Source organism: Anarrhichthys ocellatus, unplaced genomic scaffold, assembly GCF_004355925.1.
Source record: "Anarrhichthys ocellatus isolate YVR2014 unplaced genomic scaffold, GSC_Weel_1.0 scaffold9, whole genome shotgun sequence".
NCBI classification, from domain to species: Eukaryota; Metazoa; Chordata; class Actinopteri; order Perciformes; family Anarhichadidae; genus Anarrhichthys; species Anarrhichthys ocellatus.
The window spans coordinates 190872-207743 of NW_022280039.1; the positions used below are offsets into that span (position 1 = coordinate 190872).

General features: G+C 39.7%; 2 protein-coding genes across 5 annotated transcripts in view; both read left to right on the plus strand.

Annotated features, from left to right (window-relative positions):
* The first annotated feature begins 1302 nt into the window (after positions 1–1302).
* LOC116384707 (uncharacterized) lies at positions 1303–4898 on the plus strand. Of its 3 annotated transcripts, XR_004212823.1 has the most exons (10): positions 1303–1800; positions 2805–2853; positions 2942–3013; positions 3098–3337; positions 3644–3673; positions 3755–3820; positions 4005–4039; positions 4129–4222; positions 4331–4387; positions 4479–4898. XR_004212823.1 is itself a non-coding variant. In XM_031849620.1 (9 exons), the coding sequence occupies exons 2-9, from the start codon at positions 2847–2849 to the stop codon at positions 4534–4536; spliced, it is 624 nt and encodes a 207-aa protein (XP_031705480.1). In that variant the 5' UTR covers positions 1303–1800; positions 2805–2846; the 3' UTR covers positions 4537–4898. The 3 variants fall into 3 exon arrangements, 1 of the variants encoding a protein (XP_031705480.1); XR_004212822.1 differs by having other exon boundaries at positions 3755–4039; XM_031849620.1 differs by lacking the exon at positions 4005–4039.
* Positions 4899–5416: 518 nt separating this feature from the next.
* Positions 5417–16872, plus strand: part of pip5k1bb (phosphatidylinositol-4-phosphate 5-kinase, type I, beta b) — a 48933-nt gene continuing 37477 nt past the window's right edge. For both annotated transcript variants that reach the window (XM_031849126.1, XM_031849127.1), the window contains exon 1: positions 5417–6094. The gene's annotated coding sequence lies outside the window, so the exon portion shown is untranslated. The remainder of the gene's footprint in view (positions 6095–16872) is intronic.

Consider the following 16872-nt stretch of genomic DNA (forward strand, 5'->3'; position numbering starts at 1 on the left):
GAAACAAACAAAAATTACGCCTTAACCTAAGTAAAGAAATACATTAATTACATCTAATAACAACAGAAACATCTTACTGTAGCCTAATAGGGCTACAACGTTTTTTGTAGACCAACCGACCGTAAAAAGCAGACATAGAGATTGTGATAAAAAGACTACTCTCTGGAAAACCATTTCATATACACATACAGTACATAAACTTTGAGTGGAGAGATATGTAACTCAAAAGTAAATGTTAGGATCTCAGGTGTAATTTTTGATACATTTTCTGAAGAAAAGCATCTTGCTCTCTCTATAACTGATGGCAACATCGACACAACCTCTCTCATTTCCTGTTTCACATTTCCACACGTAACCTACATCTTAACCCCACAGTGTTTCTATGATTTCATACCTTGGTAGCCAAGACATTCACTGTAAAGCCAGAAGAATGAAAGGTTCCTCACAGCATTTGACCTCACCATTTATAGCAGTCATAGGCTACTCCATCTTTGTTAAACTCAGTTTAGACCTCAATTTATTGATGGTGTTAATAAGACAACTCTGGCAAACCGTTTCATATCTTATGAGCAAGCTCAGTATCGGGTTGCATTATCTTAGCTAAATGCATGCTGGGATCTCAGATGTTGCATTCAAAATAACAGTGTTCATTCATATTGATTGATACTGATTCTGATTCTGATATCTATATCTAGTATATCTATATATCATACAGCATGTGGTTTGGGTATTAACATAGAACTGCTTTGTGGAGAATTGATTGTGTTTGCCATGTGTGCTGGCGGATTTGGACATGAGCAAATAATGATTACACTTGAATGAAATTATAACTGATTGTAGGCCTAATTAAAATGTTAGATGGGGGAGTAAAATCTTTTTTTATCTTATTCTCTTTAATGGCTTATTTTATGGCTTATTTTATCTGTTCAATCTGAATTTTGGTGGTAGTTTATATATATCATCATATCAGTGGAGGAGTCAGTGTTATTATTCAGTAACAGCTCTAACAGATGTAAAAACAACAGCAGCAAATGGAGTAATAACCCTGTTATTCTAAATCAATGCTAGAAATTATAGTTGCCAAACAGGTCATACGTTTTCCCTTCACTTATAGTACAACTTAGCATGCATGTTATTGAATAATTGTTTAATTTAGAGTAAACAAGCTAATTTATTGTCTGGGTCCACTTGGGTAATCTGCAGTGAAACACTGCGGTCATGTGGTCCGTCATCCGCGGAACCTCAGTCACGTGAGCCGGCACTTGAAATGTAATGCTCGTGTATTCGAGGTGCTACGTTACGGGTGCTTTGATAGCCAAAAAGCCCCGAAATAGACCTATATTTCATCAATAATTTGTCCAATTTGATATAACAAGTCAAAAACAACGTCATTTTGTACATTAAGTGAAATATATATATAACAATACGTTTTTCAAGTGCCGGCTAACGTAACCGAGGTTCCGCGGATGACGCACCACATGACCGCAGCTATGAAAGGTTGAGAACTGGCACCTTTTCTTTTTCCTTGGCGTCTTTGTTGGTTTATCACTGTCCCTGTTTTCTTGACACTTCTGTCTGATTTCTGAATCAGGCAGGCTCATTTACTGACGGTCCATAAATCTATCGCCAGCGATTAAACGCACGAGGTGAGTACGTTTATCCGAGAATATGTCGTAGACACAGAAAGGAGGAAGATACACCGCCCCGCCCACCGGTGTAGCCCCACTTCCAGGATAAGGCTATTAGAAACGTCAACGGCACAGCTCTGTTCTTCTCGTCAGACAGCGTGGATCTGTTCAGGTACGTTTATACAAAGATACGTCTACCAGACTGCTTTTTCGTTATATCAAAAATACATCGCATAACCTGTTTGCAAACTCGTGCATCAGTGTGATGTACGTGATGTCGAGTTAACGTTAGCAGCCGGTGAGGAGAGGAGAGGCTATTTTAGCTTCTCATACATTTGGTTCAGAGTCCTCATCGGAGACCGCGATGTTCTACCCAATGTTTAAAAGTGATAATGAAGAAGTTAGATTTGGTGTTTTTACACTTAGTTGCGAGTTTATTAAGTAACAGTTAGACTAGCTAATTGTGACGCAGTCTAATAGTGATGCAGTGTAATAGTCCTGCCGTGTTACATGTGTTTTAAGGATATTCTGACGCTGCAGTTTTGTCGTGCAGGTGCAATCTATTGTGTTAGGCTGTTAGGAGGTTGTTGTCCAACCCATTCATTTAGGAACTGTTGTATTAGATCACGGACATTTTAACAATAAACTGCCAACTGCGTGCATTTCTACAAGTAGTACAAACATATTTGATTTCCTCCGGTAATTGAAATAAATATACATATTCACTACAGTAACAATACATCTTCTTTAATTGATAGGAATGCAGTTCTCTAACCTTTGCCCAGGAGAGGTCCACTGTTGGCCTATATGTTAAATGTATTGAAGACAAACTTCATCAATCAACTTTAGGGGAAACAGTTGTTGTTTGTTCAAGGGCAAGTTAGTCACTGGTGTGGTGGGGTGCAGGAAGTAAGAAGACTATTTAGTATGTGTTGGGCAACATTTAAGATGTATGAGAAAGTATCAACGATAATGAAAATGAACATGGAAGAAAAATATTGAAGAGGGAACTTAAGGTAAACTGCTAAGGAGGAAGTAGTGTGCTGTAGATATTTTAGGAAGGTCAAACAGACTTAAGATTCTGACAGAGTAGTAAGGACAAGAGGGTGTCATGGAATAGAATAATTAGGAATACTGTAAGGTTGTGTTTCTGATGGGAAACCTTTTCTCCAACAGGAATTGTGATCCAGAAAGGTTTTTCAGCACTGATCTCTAAACATGAATAGTAAGTTTCTGACCATTTACCAAATCCACACTATTTCAAGTGTCTACCAAAAATACAAACTAATTAGTTTGTATTTTTGTCTTGACAGAAGTGACCCTCATCTTTCTGGCGCTGTTTGCTCCTGGACTCGCTCAGTGCTTTCCAGTCACAGCAAGTCAAGGTACGCCTTCGTTTGTTTCCACCACTCATGATTAAAAAAAACAAGTTTCTGTGAGATATTTCAGACGTATACCCTATTTTACAGGTAGAAACAGATCGCCACAGCTGTTTTTCTGCAATATTTCTGGATGTGCCTTTGATATGACTCACGTATATTGCAACGACGTGGATCTCATGAATCAGACTGGCATCGCAGATTGTACAGGCCCTCCACCCCCCAACACTGTCTGCCGACATGGCGGTCGGGCATTCTTTTCCATCGATACAGATGGTGTCTGTGAATTTGAAGGGAAATCTGGTTACATTGTGACTGAAAAATGTACAGGTGCTTACTTTTACTTTCTAAAGCCCGTAATATACATTATGATGTTCTTTCAATTTGAAACTGCACATTCGTATCCCTGTTTTTATGTGTAAGCCTCAAATATTGGTTTCACAAACCTGTTTAAACCCTGATGCTAATTTTGATAAACCTGAATATTCTATACCTGTGTACTCCGATTGAGATGGAGATATCGTGTAAAACCCTATTTTTTTTTTTTCACTGTCATGTAGGCCTATGAGATTAATGTGTAGGCTTAGGCTTCTGTCTAATAACACATAGTAACACTTCTCTTGTTTTCTCAACTAGACCAAAGCAACATCTGTGCTTTTATCAGTGGTAAGTCTTTCCTGCAGATACACTTTACATCATGTTACTCACTGTTTTGACAGTGACTGGAGTTTGTCCTCTTTCCTCTAGCTAACATTTCATCACAAGTCGCCACAGAGGACCATGCAAGACATAGATACATTGTTGTTGGAGTTTGTAAGTTCTGAGCTTCACTTATGATGCTGCTTAGGCCATGTTTCTTTTGCTTTTTAACAAGAAACTTTAAATCTTTCTCTCACCATTCAAGTTATTTGTTGAATTCAATAAAATAACGCTTTTTGCTATTAATCCAACTTGCTTTTGCTCTCCCATCCTCGGGATCCTTGCTTTCGGTGCTCAGGGTTGAAATGTTTGCCTTTCAAATGCTAACATAAGGTGAGAAAATTGTATGGTGTGTTGCATTTATTGATTCATACAATTATTCTTTTGCAATTATCTTAAATATCCATCTCTTGATTCCACAGGTGGTTCAGCGCTAATAATACTCATCGGTACCTTTTGGTATATACACTCACGTTGGATTGTACAAAGCAGAGGGAGAAATCAACAGCCAGCAAGGTAGTTCAAATATATTATTGTCAGTTACAATGTTCTTTCATTCATATGTTTATCTGTTGTGATATTATAATACCAACATGTGTCATGTGTAATATGTATTTGTCTCAGGGACTATACTGCTATACCGCTAAGGGAGATGGAAAGCCCTGGAGAAACCAGTGACAAGTTAGTGCACATTAAATAGGCAGCTTATATAACTCATAGAATGTGTAAATGTAGATTTAAATATGCTGATTCTGACTTTTTACATCTTTAGTGATACTCCTGGATCGGCTGATGGCTCGTCTACTTCTCACCGTGACCGTGGAGCTTGAACTACAGCAGCCAGATTTTTTCCTGATATGTTTGCTTTATTGTTGTACAGTTTTATTTTGTCATCTACCGGATATATAAGGGACGCCTTGAGTTAATTCCTTCAAATGTGGCACAAACGTCTGAACTCAAGGATGGAATGATCAGGTTTTGGTGCTCAAAGGTTAAGGTCAATGTGAAATCACGTCAGCCCCATCCAGGCAAACGCAATATCTCAGGAACACCTTCAGGGAATTTCTTCAAATTCGGCACAAACGTCCATCTGGACTAAAGGAAGAACTCATGGTCAAAGGGAGGGGCGTTTCCAGGATTCAAAGAAAGGGGGGGCTTAGCCCCAAGGGGAGTGGTGCGTCAATTTTTTTTGGGGCCCATTTGGGGCCGTGGATATCCATTGTTTCAAACAGTTCATAGATTGGTTCAATCAGAATGAGTGTGATTTTGCTCTGTAGTTTTGCTTGCATTCAGTATGTGATAACACAAGAGACAGAATTTGAGGGTCATAGTGAAATTTGACAACACAAACATGAACCTTTCTCAAATAAAAAATATCCGCGTCACTCCCAAATCCTAATTCTTAAAGGGACCGCACACAATGGATGGAGAATGGACCTGACAGTGTCAACTTTATATCGTTAAGTATGATGATAGGCTATTGGATTGTAATTTGAAGGGGGAGAAAACATACAAACCAGAACGCACGCACATATGTAGCATGTTAGAGTTATAAATAACTTGTCCATGTGAGAAACAATAGTTTAATTTAATGACATCACCAAAATAAAAATATATATTTTTTTTCTTCTTTTTTTTTAAAGCCAATAATGCCAAATTATTTGGGGGGGCTGAAGAACATTTGAGGGGGGCTTCAGCCCTGGTCAAAGGTCACTGTGATGTCAACATACAGGGTTTTGGCCACAAGTCAATAATTGATATGCAAATAATGATAATTTTGAAAAATGTATAATATAATACAATGATGAAGTAATGACAGTTTGGATAGACATGGATGTAAACTGCAACTTGACTGGTTGGCGGAGGCATTCCCGCAGTATGTTTATGTTTATTTTCTTTATTTACCAGTATTAAAGTATGAAACAGTCTTCCTTTTATTTCATTGTTGTGCAAGCCTCCACCACAAGTTACTGCATATTATTATGTCCCACTCAGTATCACAAGACTGCCATCATTTTAATATCATGCACTAGGAACTAAAACGTGAATTTAAAGATGTTACAAATGTAAGACTGCAGGGGGCATGTTGGAGTCGCTGTTCGTTTCCAGTGGTGCACTGAATGGCACGGTTGTATGTGGAGAGGCAGGGGCAGGGACACAGAGACACGCAGGTCTTCTCGCTGTTCTCAGAGGAGGAGTGACTTTTCAGTTCACAGTCAGCTTGTGGTGGAAACACACCACATAGAAGGTATTCTTTTCTTATCCGCATTGATTTATTTGTTGGGGATCGAGTGCTTGAGGAAGGGGATTTCTGTGAGGCAGCAGCAGCCACTGAGACACTAAGGGAACATATTTCAACACGACTACGCATAAGAAGACGATTTGCTGGTAAGGTTTCTATGAGTTTGACATGTAGATATCTGGTTAAGATTTAAGTTAACTAGACTGACAGGCCATTACCCAACATAGCCTACATTACGTTTCGCGTTTTTACGTGTCCAGGTGTACATATGGTACATAAGTCCTCAAGTGTTACGACAGGTGAAACACTGCAGGTGCGCTTAAACTGTTTCTGGTCGGATATCAAAGTGTTATTCTCTTAAAGCAGTACAACTGACTTGACCATTTAGACTTAATTTATCCAACTAGCCTCCTTTTCCCTTAACAGAATATGCTTTGTATTATTGTTTAGAGGTCAGGAGGTGAGTATGGTTATGTTTTCATATTTGACCTAATTTAAACGACAAAATGTAAGTTAAGGCGTGGAATTGAATGTGTGATTTTAGGAGTTCGCAAATTTGAATATAATCCTTAAACTCTACATTTGTTAAATTCTTCTTGCTGCTGTTGTTTGGGTAAAGCCTTTCGCACAACCAGTGTAGCGGCTTCACAGCCACTAGTGTTTGTGGTTTGCTGTATCAACATTTACTTTTAGCTGTTTCCTAAAATAATGAGGAAGGATTTTTTTTATGTGTCAGCAACTCTTGCACTTTTAATGAAAAACTGGAAGTCTGTTCAGGTTGATGGGAAATGAGGAAAGCATGTTCAAAACATAAAAAGTAATGGAAATCTGAAAAACTAAAACCTTGATGTGTATCAGTGTAGAATAAAGCGAGTGTCAAGATCCCTCAATGTCTCTGTTCAACCTTTTGAAAACCAAGTTAATGATAGACTGCATGTGTGCAGAGTCTGCAGACATACAGCTGCTAAATCCCTTTGACACAATATGAGCTGTTTAGGCCAGGGGACAGATTTTCTGTGTTCGTATCAGATGTTGAATTGGACCAGCCTTTCATTTACTGGCCTGAGCCTCAGTACCTACGGCATTATCACTGCTCTTTACAGTGAAGTGCTACATTTCTCCCCCTGGTAGTTGGCAGCCATGCTGCAACTGTGAAATAGCTTTGCCAGTCCAAAGAGACAAAGTGATAACTGGTTTTCTTGTAGGCAATGCTGGGAGTTTTGAGAAATGCTTAGACACTCAACAGTGTCCAGCAATTGTTATCATTCAACTGTTGAGCTTGTGTGTATTTATGTCATTTACAAGATACTGAATTTTAGTAGACACAGTTATGGATGTGTGTGTCTCGGGGGTCAGAGGGTATTGCTTTGTCAAAAAGGAAGTTTTGACACGTTATGATGGGGCATGCAAAACAGTTTTATTTTATGTTTAACATCATTTGACAACAACTGGAATGAGATTTTTTTGCTGATGGAGCTTTTTCTTTAGTGTAACCTAATCCTCGACCATCTTAAACATCTGGGCATCCTGGTGGTTCAGCAGCTAAAAAGAGTGAATTGTATCTGGTATGGCTTGGGTCTGACTTCACCCTTTGACCCTTTTTGTCATAGTCCTGTGTCTCTGCATTGCAAAGTGGCAAATAAAGCAAAATGTTAAAATATTTGTGGATTGTTCTTTGAAATATTACAGACACCAGTCACTAATTTGGATCAAAGTGTGACATAGTGATAATTAGAGAAAATGAATAATCATGTAAATCTGTCTGTGGTGCACTTTTAGGTTTTACACATGATTATAAGCTTATGATTTCCTTTATGAACTTTGTTTCCTTCTTATTTGACTGGGAGGCAGTGAAATTGGTCGAGCTCGTGCCAGGATGGTCAGCTTTGCCGCAGAGGATGTTTGAAAGGGAAAACAGCTCATGCAAATGCCCGGCTCTCTCCTTGAGACCAACACCTGAGCTCCTGTGCTGTGCTGCCTGCTGCCCTGGCACTGATATGTCGCTTGTCAGAGTGAGCTGCATCTGTGCATTATATAATATTTTACATCTGAGTGGCGGCACAGCACTGTAGAGCCAAAACCTTGTCAACACAAATTATATTTATTTCTGTGACTCTCTTGACGCTCTTGTTGGGCTTTTGCTGCAGTGGACCAGACTTTCTTAAACTGGTAATTATATAAATTGGACTGTTACTGTAAGCATTAATCGATGGCACTGATTCAAAGCAGAGGGACGCTTTTTTAAGCAAGCAGTTTATTATTTTCCTGCTGAGCTTCCTGTGAAGAGGTAGCACAGCAGTTACAAGTTCTAAGCTATAGTCTTGTGATTTTGGGTCAAAGAGCACTCTTCCATGGGATCTCATAGGACCAAAACATCAGGCATATGAGGCTCATTAAGAGCCGGTTACATAAGTCAGTGCCCTGAACAGTAGTTCTCAGCTCTCTCTCCCTCATTCCTGATAATGGTCTGACTGACCGATGTGCTTTGTGTCCACACACACGGGTGTGGCCTTATGTTGGGTCTTGTTACATTCGAGATGTTCTGATAAAAAAAATGTTGTGATAGTGAAATCCAGCACCTCATAATGTTTGTGTGTGTTTAGTTTGACCTCTCCTCTTACTACACCCACTCTGATTGTCCTGTCTACAGTGCTGTACTCTGGCTTGAAGTGCTGATGGGCTATGTCCCAGTTGCAATGTAATGAAAGCATGACAGGAGTGTTTGTTTTCTTTCCAGACTTCGTCATATCAGGTTATTCAGCACCATGCCATTCTTTTCTTGTTGCCTGTCTCAGCTCACTTGTGGCAACCTTTAATCGGATCACTTTAGCGAGGGACAGTGCATTTCGTTAAAGAATGAGATATGAGATTATTTGCAGGTGGTTTCCATACAGATTGTATAACACATTATATAAAAACAAAATGTGGCGTCCAACTTTGTAAGGACTTGGTTTTAATTCCTGTAGTGGACATTATTTATTGAATTTCAGTTTTCTGTGATTTCACTAGTGGCAGTTATGAGTTGTCCAACAATACAACATGTAGTTTGTTTTGTAGTTTCTGATGGGTAAATATGTCTTGTGTGTTCTGCTGTTTTGTCATTTCAACAGTAAGTCAGTGCCAGGCCTTTAGGGGTTTATACTAATGATTACTTCTCTTATTGGTTAATCTATTACTAAATAAGTAATTTAGCCTTTACAATGCCAAACCAGCAAATATTCAATTCATACTAATGCAATTAAAAAAAGTAAGGATTTATAGTCTGTCTATAATGGATTTTTGTGGCAGATATCATTTGGGAATAAAAAAAATCAGATATATTGGTTATTGTTTTAACATAAACACTCAACACAAACATTTTTGATGAAGAATTGTGTTCAAGATATGTACTCAGTACATTTTGTACGTTGAAAATTACACTTGTCTGCAGTGGAAAAATTAATGGGGACACTGGCTCTACAGGATTTCTGTAATGCAAGGTCTTATTGTTTTTGAACATTACTTTTTGGGGCCTTTAATGAGTTTATTTAATAGTGATAGTGGACAGAATGGTCAAGCCACCCTGGAATTAAACCAGGGACACACTGCTCAGGATATTTGCACTGCTGAGATGCATCCTAACCACATGGCTATCGTGTCAATCAACCTGATTCAACGTCTTGTTACTTGGCCGACACATGATGATAGTGACAGATATACTGATGAATCTGGGTTAAGCTAATATAGCCCGATATATTGGCCACATCATATCATCGACCAGGATCTACATTTGTGAAGCATTAACCTGTATGTTTGGTGTTTTTACTAGATGAATTAAATGATCAGTTTTGTCATCAAAATTGGAATTTAGTGTCAAGCAGTGCCGAATAAGAAGGTGCTTTGTAGCATAATACCGAGACAGGTCAGTGGGCAGTTTGACCCACATACGCTATTGAATGGATGAGGTTTAGCCTCCACACCTCTGTAAAGTTGTGATGCACCACTATACCTAAGCACAGCATGGGCTGCTCTTTCTCTGTTATCTTTTTTTTATTGTCCTTTCCTTTCATTGTCCAGGCTTCAGTCATGTCAGCACATACCATATACTCATTCAGGACTTCATAATAACTGTCTTTGATTACAGTACTGTGATCAATGTTCACCCAGACGACATGAAATCGGTTAGGAAATTAAAGCTTCCCCACATTATTGTCCATATCAATTGAAAGTACGTAAACTATACGCCAGTTGTTACAAATAGGAAATGATCTCCTTAATTTAAAGTCACCCCTTTATGTTATTTGTTTAAATGATTCAGAAGAACAAGTAATTATGTAACTGGGTCATTGAAGTAATTTCAAGTTCGTAATAGCTATTCATAAAATTGGCAAAATCTGTAAAAAGATAGAATATAAAAAAAACATAAAAGCTTATAAACAGGTTCAAAGATGGTGTAGATGAAACAAAGCATGATTGTTATTTTAATGTTAAATCCTTGAAAACAGCTTTTATGTAACCTCAGCTTTTCTTAGAATGACAGTCAGTGGCCCTCCTTACAAATAGGTATTACGTTGCCATTATAAGCTATCGCTGTCAATGTTTTTGGCTTTGCTCATGCTGAAAGTAACAAAAGTCAAGTGAGTAATTAAAGGGCCACTCCACCGATTTTGAGTAAATGAGTTTGTTTAATGTCTTCTATAGCTTCTAGCTACCTTAAAAATAAATCTTGGTTTGGGCTTTGAGACTACAGCTTTATTCAATTCAATTAAATTTATTTTAAATAGCCCAAAATCACGAATCAGAAATTTGCCTCAGAGGGCTTTACAATCTGTACACATACGACATCGTCTGTCCCAGGACCCTCGCATTGGCACAGGAGTTTATAACAACCTGCGTTACAAACGGGGAGTGGGAAGTTTAAAAGGCCTGGGCATTTACCAGGCAGGGAGATCTTATTAAAACACACTATATGACTAAAACTCAGGATATCTCAGCCTCTGTATCAAGTTTTGACTATTCTTTTTTTAAATCAGTCTTTGGAAAGTTCCCCAATTGTACAAAATCACTGGAATGCACCTTTTAAGAGTGAAATTGTCTCAACAATCCTCATTCACAGCACCTCATGTAATTCTTGATGATGTGATCTGACCAATATTAGTCAGTCAAGGCAATGTGTCTGCGACACTGGCTTCCCTAACTTCATGTTTGTTCACAGATGTTAATGATGTTAACATCTGTGAACAAGATGTTAATCTTGGGAAGTCTGTCAACAAATGCAAGTGTCAGGGTCTGTTAAAAATGCCCTTCATTTACTGTACTTTGCAGCAGGTGAATCTGGATGTAGAGTTTCCCAGTATTATCGCTGTGATCTTAATGACCTCCAAAAGGGAATTCCCCGCCTACTTGGCCCCCGTAACATATTAGCACTAGCTTTTGAGAGGGTGAAAACATGTCCCAAAGAAGGCCTGCAGCAGTAATTGGCTGAGAATTGTGTTGGAGGGTAGCAGGCGGAGCAATAGTTTGGCAGCCCTGCAGGAATTCAAATTATTTGGAGGTTGTGGTGTTTGTTGTTGTTGTTTGGGCCCTGCCGAGCCCCCCATGGTACCCCTCCTATTCCCTGCCCTGGTAAAGACATGGCTTGCAGAGGCCCACTCAGGGGACCCAAGGGTGCTAGAGTGAGATAATGTGTAAGAGAAATGACAGCAAGACATAGAAGGGTGGATGAAAGCAAACAAGTGGGAGAAAAACAAGACTTAAAGAATGTGGAACAATGAAATTCCACGTCTTTTTCTTGAGCAGACTGTGACCTCCGATCAATAAAGACAGGGTGATCTAATTCCATTTTACCATCACGATTGATCACGTATGAGAGTAATAAACACTGTCAGTTGCTACCAAAGCGATATGCAGGTAATAAACCTGCCTGTGACCCTTGTGGCTTAAAGAAGAGTAGAGGACCTTTGGACTTCAGGGCCGTGTAAACGAAGCTGGGCTTGGCTATCATGGGCAAGTCGCTTTTCTTCTCTTCATGTCGTGTGATCATGTTTTCCAGTGCATGAGGCTAGTTTATGTAGATATCACTGGTGGTTGAATATAATAAGCCTGCTGTAATAAGTCCTTGTCTCACGCTCAGAGAGTGTGTAGCTGTAGTGTATCGCTCCATCAGGGCTGCCTCTCTCTTCCTCTGTGTCTTAAGAGAACATCGTCTCTGTTTTCCCTCAATATACTCATCTCTATGTTTCTCTCACCCCCCTCCATTTCCTCAGTTCAATCATGTGACTCTCTGGACACAGTGGGTGACCTCCTCCTCACTGATTTTCATGCAGAGTGGAACTAGAGTGAGACGCTCTCTGAATTACAAATACACAGGCCGAGTCCTCTCCCTGGGCTTCTTGCATTCATATTGTCTTAGAAAACACAATATATACATATATACATTTTCTTGCTCTTTATCCTCTGATTATGTACTTGTGTTTACAGTAATAGTGCTTTTTTTTCTTTTCTGTTCTGCTTAGAAAACTACGTGCCTTGACTTGGTCTTGCACCTCATTATTACGAGGGAACTAACTATTTAAAAACGATCACACCTTTTATTCTTTATCCCTGTTTCTCACTCCCATTGTCTTCTCTGTATCTTTCATTCCCTCTTTCTGTCGAGCTTATTTTTTCTTTCCATGTCACATGATCTGAAAGGTCATAGCGCACTGTAGGTGCACACTCTCACTCTCTCTCTCTCTCTCTCTCTCCATCCCACCTATTGTTTCTCTTTATTTGCCGTTGCTAAAAGGTCAAATACCATCAATATTTGAAATGTACATTTAGTTGGTGATAGTTGTTTGGCCAGTGGTATATCTCACACTAAAACAAGTACTCAGATTGAGTATTATCAGTACACACTGCACACTGTGCTGTGTGTGATGATGCTTTAGGGACAGCAGCAGTTGTCATTGTAAAGAATTCCCATTCCTTGCACTTATAATATGCTTCACCTTGCAGCATCATGTTCTTATGCAGCTGGATGTAGCTACAACTTATGACCAAAAGCATAGTCTTTTCATTTGGTGCTGCCCTTTGGCCAAACTTACATTTTTGCCTCTCTAGTAGTAACAGCGAAGTTGTCTCCACAGCTTGTCTCTCTCAGAGGAATGATGAAAACAAACACAACCCCAGAGGATACGGGGAAATATGGAACAGAACGCACCAAAAAAAGTCCAAAATATACCTGCTTGCTGTTTTACTGCCTCATGTGCTGTGGGGACTCACCAGGGAGATAGAAAAGTGAAGGCGTGCGTACAGTATACGATGTGTTACTACGTCTGTTTATTTGTACACATTACAATGCACACATTGAACCTGTTTTCATTTTATGTTTTGTTTGCTTTGTGTGTGTGTGTTTGTGTCTTTTGATCGTCTGTTTGAATTTGGTGGAATCAGAGCAGAGCTCCAGAATTGGGTGGGTTTTATATCTTTATCATTGATGAGCAGATATTTCTGCTTGACTGAACATTTCACAATGAAAGTGTTGGTCTCTTCTCTATCCCCCTCAATCTGTCTGCCCCCCCACCAAGCATTTTTTCACTCCTCTGCCTGTCACACTTTTTGTCTGTGAGCAAAACACATTATTGAAATATGTACAAAGGCCAGGGTAAAGGTTAAGGTGGTAAAGTACTACATATTGTTTATTTTGGACGACTGATCATTTCTGCTTGGCTGGAGGAGAGGAGTCCACCCATTAGATGTTTGTTTCCCAGCCCTATGATTCATAGAAGAACATGACACATTTCACAGAAGCAACTATTTTACATGGTTGGGATAACTAAGCCACTTATGTAATCCCACTGACACACCAAAGTGTTTGATGACTACTGCTCCGCACCATTCGGCCTTGTCATATACATTACTTTTTGGGAAATTTTGTATTTTCATGAATTTATTTAAATATAATTCAGTTATACTTCATCAATCATTTATTTATCATTTATTGTATCTGTTAGTTAACTTTTTTTTTTTTTATCATGTTGACCAAGTTCCTAAAATATGAACAACAATGCAGTTGAACAAGTTTTCTGAGTTAATTGTTGCTTGGGTGGAGTTTCTGTGAGCTGTAGTTAAGGATCAGAGCAGTTAAGTCGATGAAGCCGATCCCCCGCAAGCCGAGCTAAGCTGACTCCCCGTGCATCTTCTTGATTGTATCCATCCAAATCCAGATATCTGTGCTTATCTAACATCTCGCAGTCGGGGATTGTGAAGGTCACGGAAGCCCAGCAGACCAGTCCTCAGCACTCTGCATTGCTGGTCTGCTATTGATTCTCCATTATGTCTCCAATCTGCTGCTGTAATCTAATAGTATCTGGGGACTGAAGCAAAGCAGAGCAAAGAGTAACCAATGTGTAGTATCTGTGTCCTGGTGAAAGAAACTGTGGGAGCCTCCTTGACTGAATACCTCTCAGCCCTGGTGTCATGATCTTTTTTAAAAATGGTTGTGCTCTACTGTGGAAATTTCTGTTCTACTTTTGTCACTTATTGCAAAGAACCAGGTCTCCCTATAGGAAGAGATCATTATTTGTATGTATGTAAACACATATGTGGCATGGTTGATTAGGCTGTCTGATTACTGCTTTCATTTCTACTATCGTTACCTTGCCTCCTGAGACCAGGGAGGGAGTGTTACCACAGCTACTTACACGTTTTTCGACAGTTCAGATGCATTGGATCTGCATTTTTATCATACCAGACGGCCTATGTCTGCTCTCAGCAACGCATATAGCCCGGACTGCTTGGCTACAGTGTGGCTATTTGACTTACACAGGAGCTTAATAGCACCCTTGGCAACATCCCTGAAACCATGGAGGAGATATGGCATGAGAGCCAATGTTTGATCTGCACTTAAGTGTGTTTGTTTGAAGGGTTGTAGAGTTTCTGACAATAGCGTGTGGACGAGCGGGAAGAGAGTTGTTTGAGGACAGAGAGACTGACGTAGAGAAGAGCAAAGTTTTATTTTTTTAGCAGAAGTCACAAAGTGCTTTACAAGGAAAGATGAAGTGATTGAAAAGTGTTGACCAAGTCTGGGTTTTGTCAAAGACACAGTCACAGGAAGTGCTGGGGTGAGTTTGGCAAGAAATGTTGCTTTGCTTTTTGTGTTTTAAAAAAAAAACATTTTTACTGGACAGTTGCTTCTGCTGTGTACAGTATATGTGTTTGTGCGTGAATTCCAAACTGTGTGAAATGGAAATGGAAATATTTGTTCTCATTCAATACATTTTTTTTCTCTAGTCTACATTGTGCAGACGTAGTTTTAACACACAACGTGTGGAGTCTTTAGGATCTCGCTATACTTTCACAAAGTCGCATAACTCAACCCCTCTACACAGGCCAGGTAGACGGTTTTCATTTAGATTTAGACTTTCATGTACAGAGTTTCCTTTTTATTGATCAGTTGTATAATTTTACCGTTTTGGTCCTCATCCAGACCACAAAACATTCACAATCTACCAGAGGTATTGATTTGACATTGAAAATGCATGCAAAGATGCAATTTTATAGCTCACAGTAATGTAATTGTGACTCACAACACAGCATCGTTTTACCCATGTGTAACAGTGTGTAGCCTACATGTGCTCTCTTTTTTCCTTGTTGTCCTGTATGCCGATGGTACGTGCAGGGAGGGTGTTTGACAGTGGTAAGACACGGCTGATTATAGATCATCCATCCATCCATTTTCATCCTCATGTCCAACCATCTGTCTGCCTCTCTTTTGTTGAGAGGTGAACAACAGATCTGCTGTTGCTCACTGCAGCTGCGGGCCCATCATGGATTATTCTAGAAAGAGTCAGTTGGAGCACCGGGCTGTGTTGTGGGGTCAGGTGAGAGAGGGAGAGGGAGAGAGAGGGAGAGAGGGAGGGAGAGGTCCAAACAATCCCTTTTAACACTGACACTCAGGCCAGTGCTGAGCAGAGAGCCAGAGAGGCCGGGAGGCTCATTAACATTCCTCAGGTTCAGAGCACACAGCCAGTCCTACAGTATGATGGCTCAGGTGGATCAACACCTCATTGCACAGTGGTGAAGATAAATAATCTGATTCATTTCTAACTACACAGCTAAAGGTTGATAATAGGATTTTCCAGTTCCAGTCACACAAAGTCATACGACAAAAATGATCTCTGATGTTTTGTGTGACCATATGTACCTTCCGACCTTCCAAATATGATAACACAAAGCTAAACTGGATATTATTTTACAGGTGATAGGGAAGGTTTGAGTTATGCATTGACCCAAAAAAACAACAAATATCTGTAGTTGGGAGTTGTGCTTCCAGCTAAAATTCATCAGCATTGGTGTTGTCTCTTGTTTATAGCAACAGAAGAGCTGGTGCACAGATTAGGAGTTTAGTGTCTGGTACATTCCTTTAATATCTGAATCAGTGTGTGTGTGTGTCCTCATGTAGTATCTGAAGACACACTTCTCATTTTGAAGACTTTCTAATCAAGGCCACAACATATTTGGTGCTTTTTTTTTGGTATTACACCATGCAGCATTGTCACTTTGTTATAATACTGTAGCTACCTGGTAGTAAAACTTTCAAAATAAAAGTGTCATAGAGAGTGCATATTCTCAGTGCAATAGATTCTGATTTGATGGGGATGTGATTGCTGGTCACAGAGCAGGTGACAGGAGGACATGGCGGCGCAAGCGCAGATGAAGCAGAGAGATTTTGACTCACGGCCTTGAGACCTGCAGGTGCATTTATGAGAGCGTGACAGGGAGTGGTACAGTAAAATGCATGGAGAACATATGAGGAAATGAGACTGTTTTTGTGCCTCAGTAAGGATGTGGTTCTGTGTCCACCGGATCACTTTCAGCCCAGGGCTACACCTCATTCATACACACTCTGCAGCTCTGCTTCTTTATGAGGTGTTATTTATCACCACCCTTCCACACACGCATA

Excerpts from the sequence above, each read along its gene's own strand:
- LOC116384707 (XM_031849620.1), top strand. Across the intron at positions 4,223-4,330 it reads AGAAATCAACAGCCAGCAAG|GGACTATACTGCTATACCGC; the intron begins GTAGTTCAAATA and ends TATTTGTCTCAG. Across the intron at positions 4,388-4,478 it reads CCTGGAGAAACCAGTGACAA|TGATACTCCTGGATCGGCTG; the intron begins GTTAGTGCACAT and ends TTACATCTTTAG.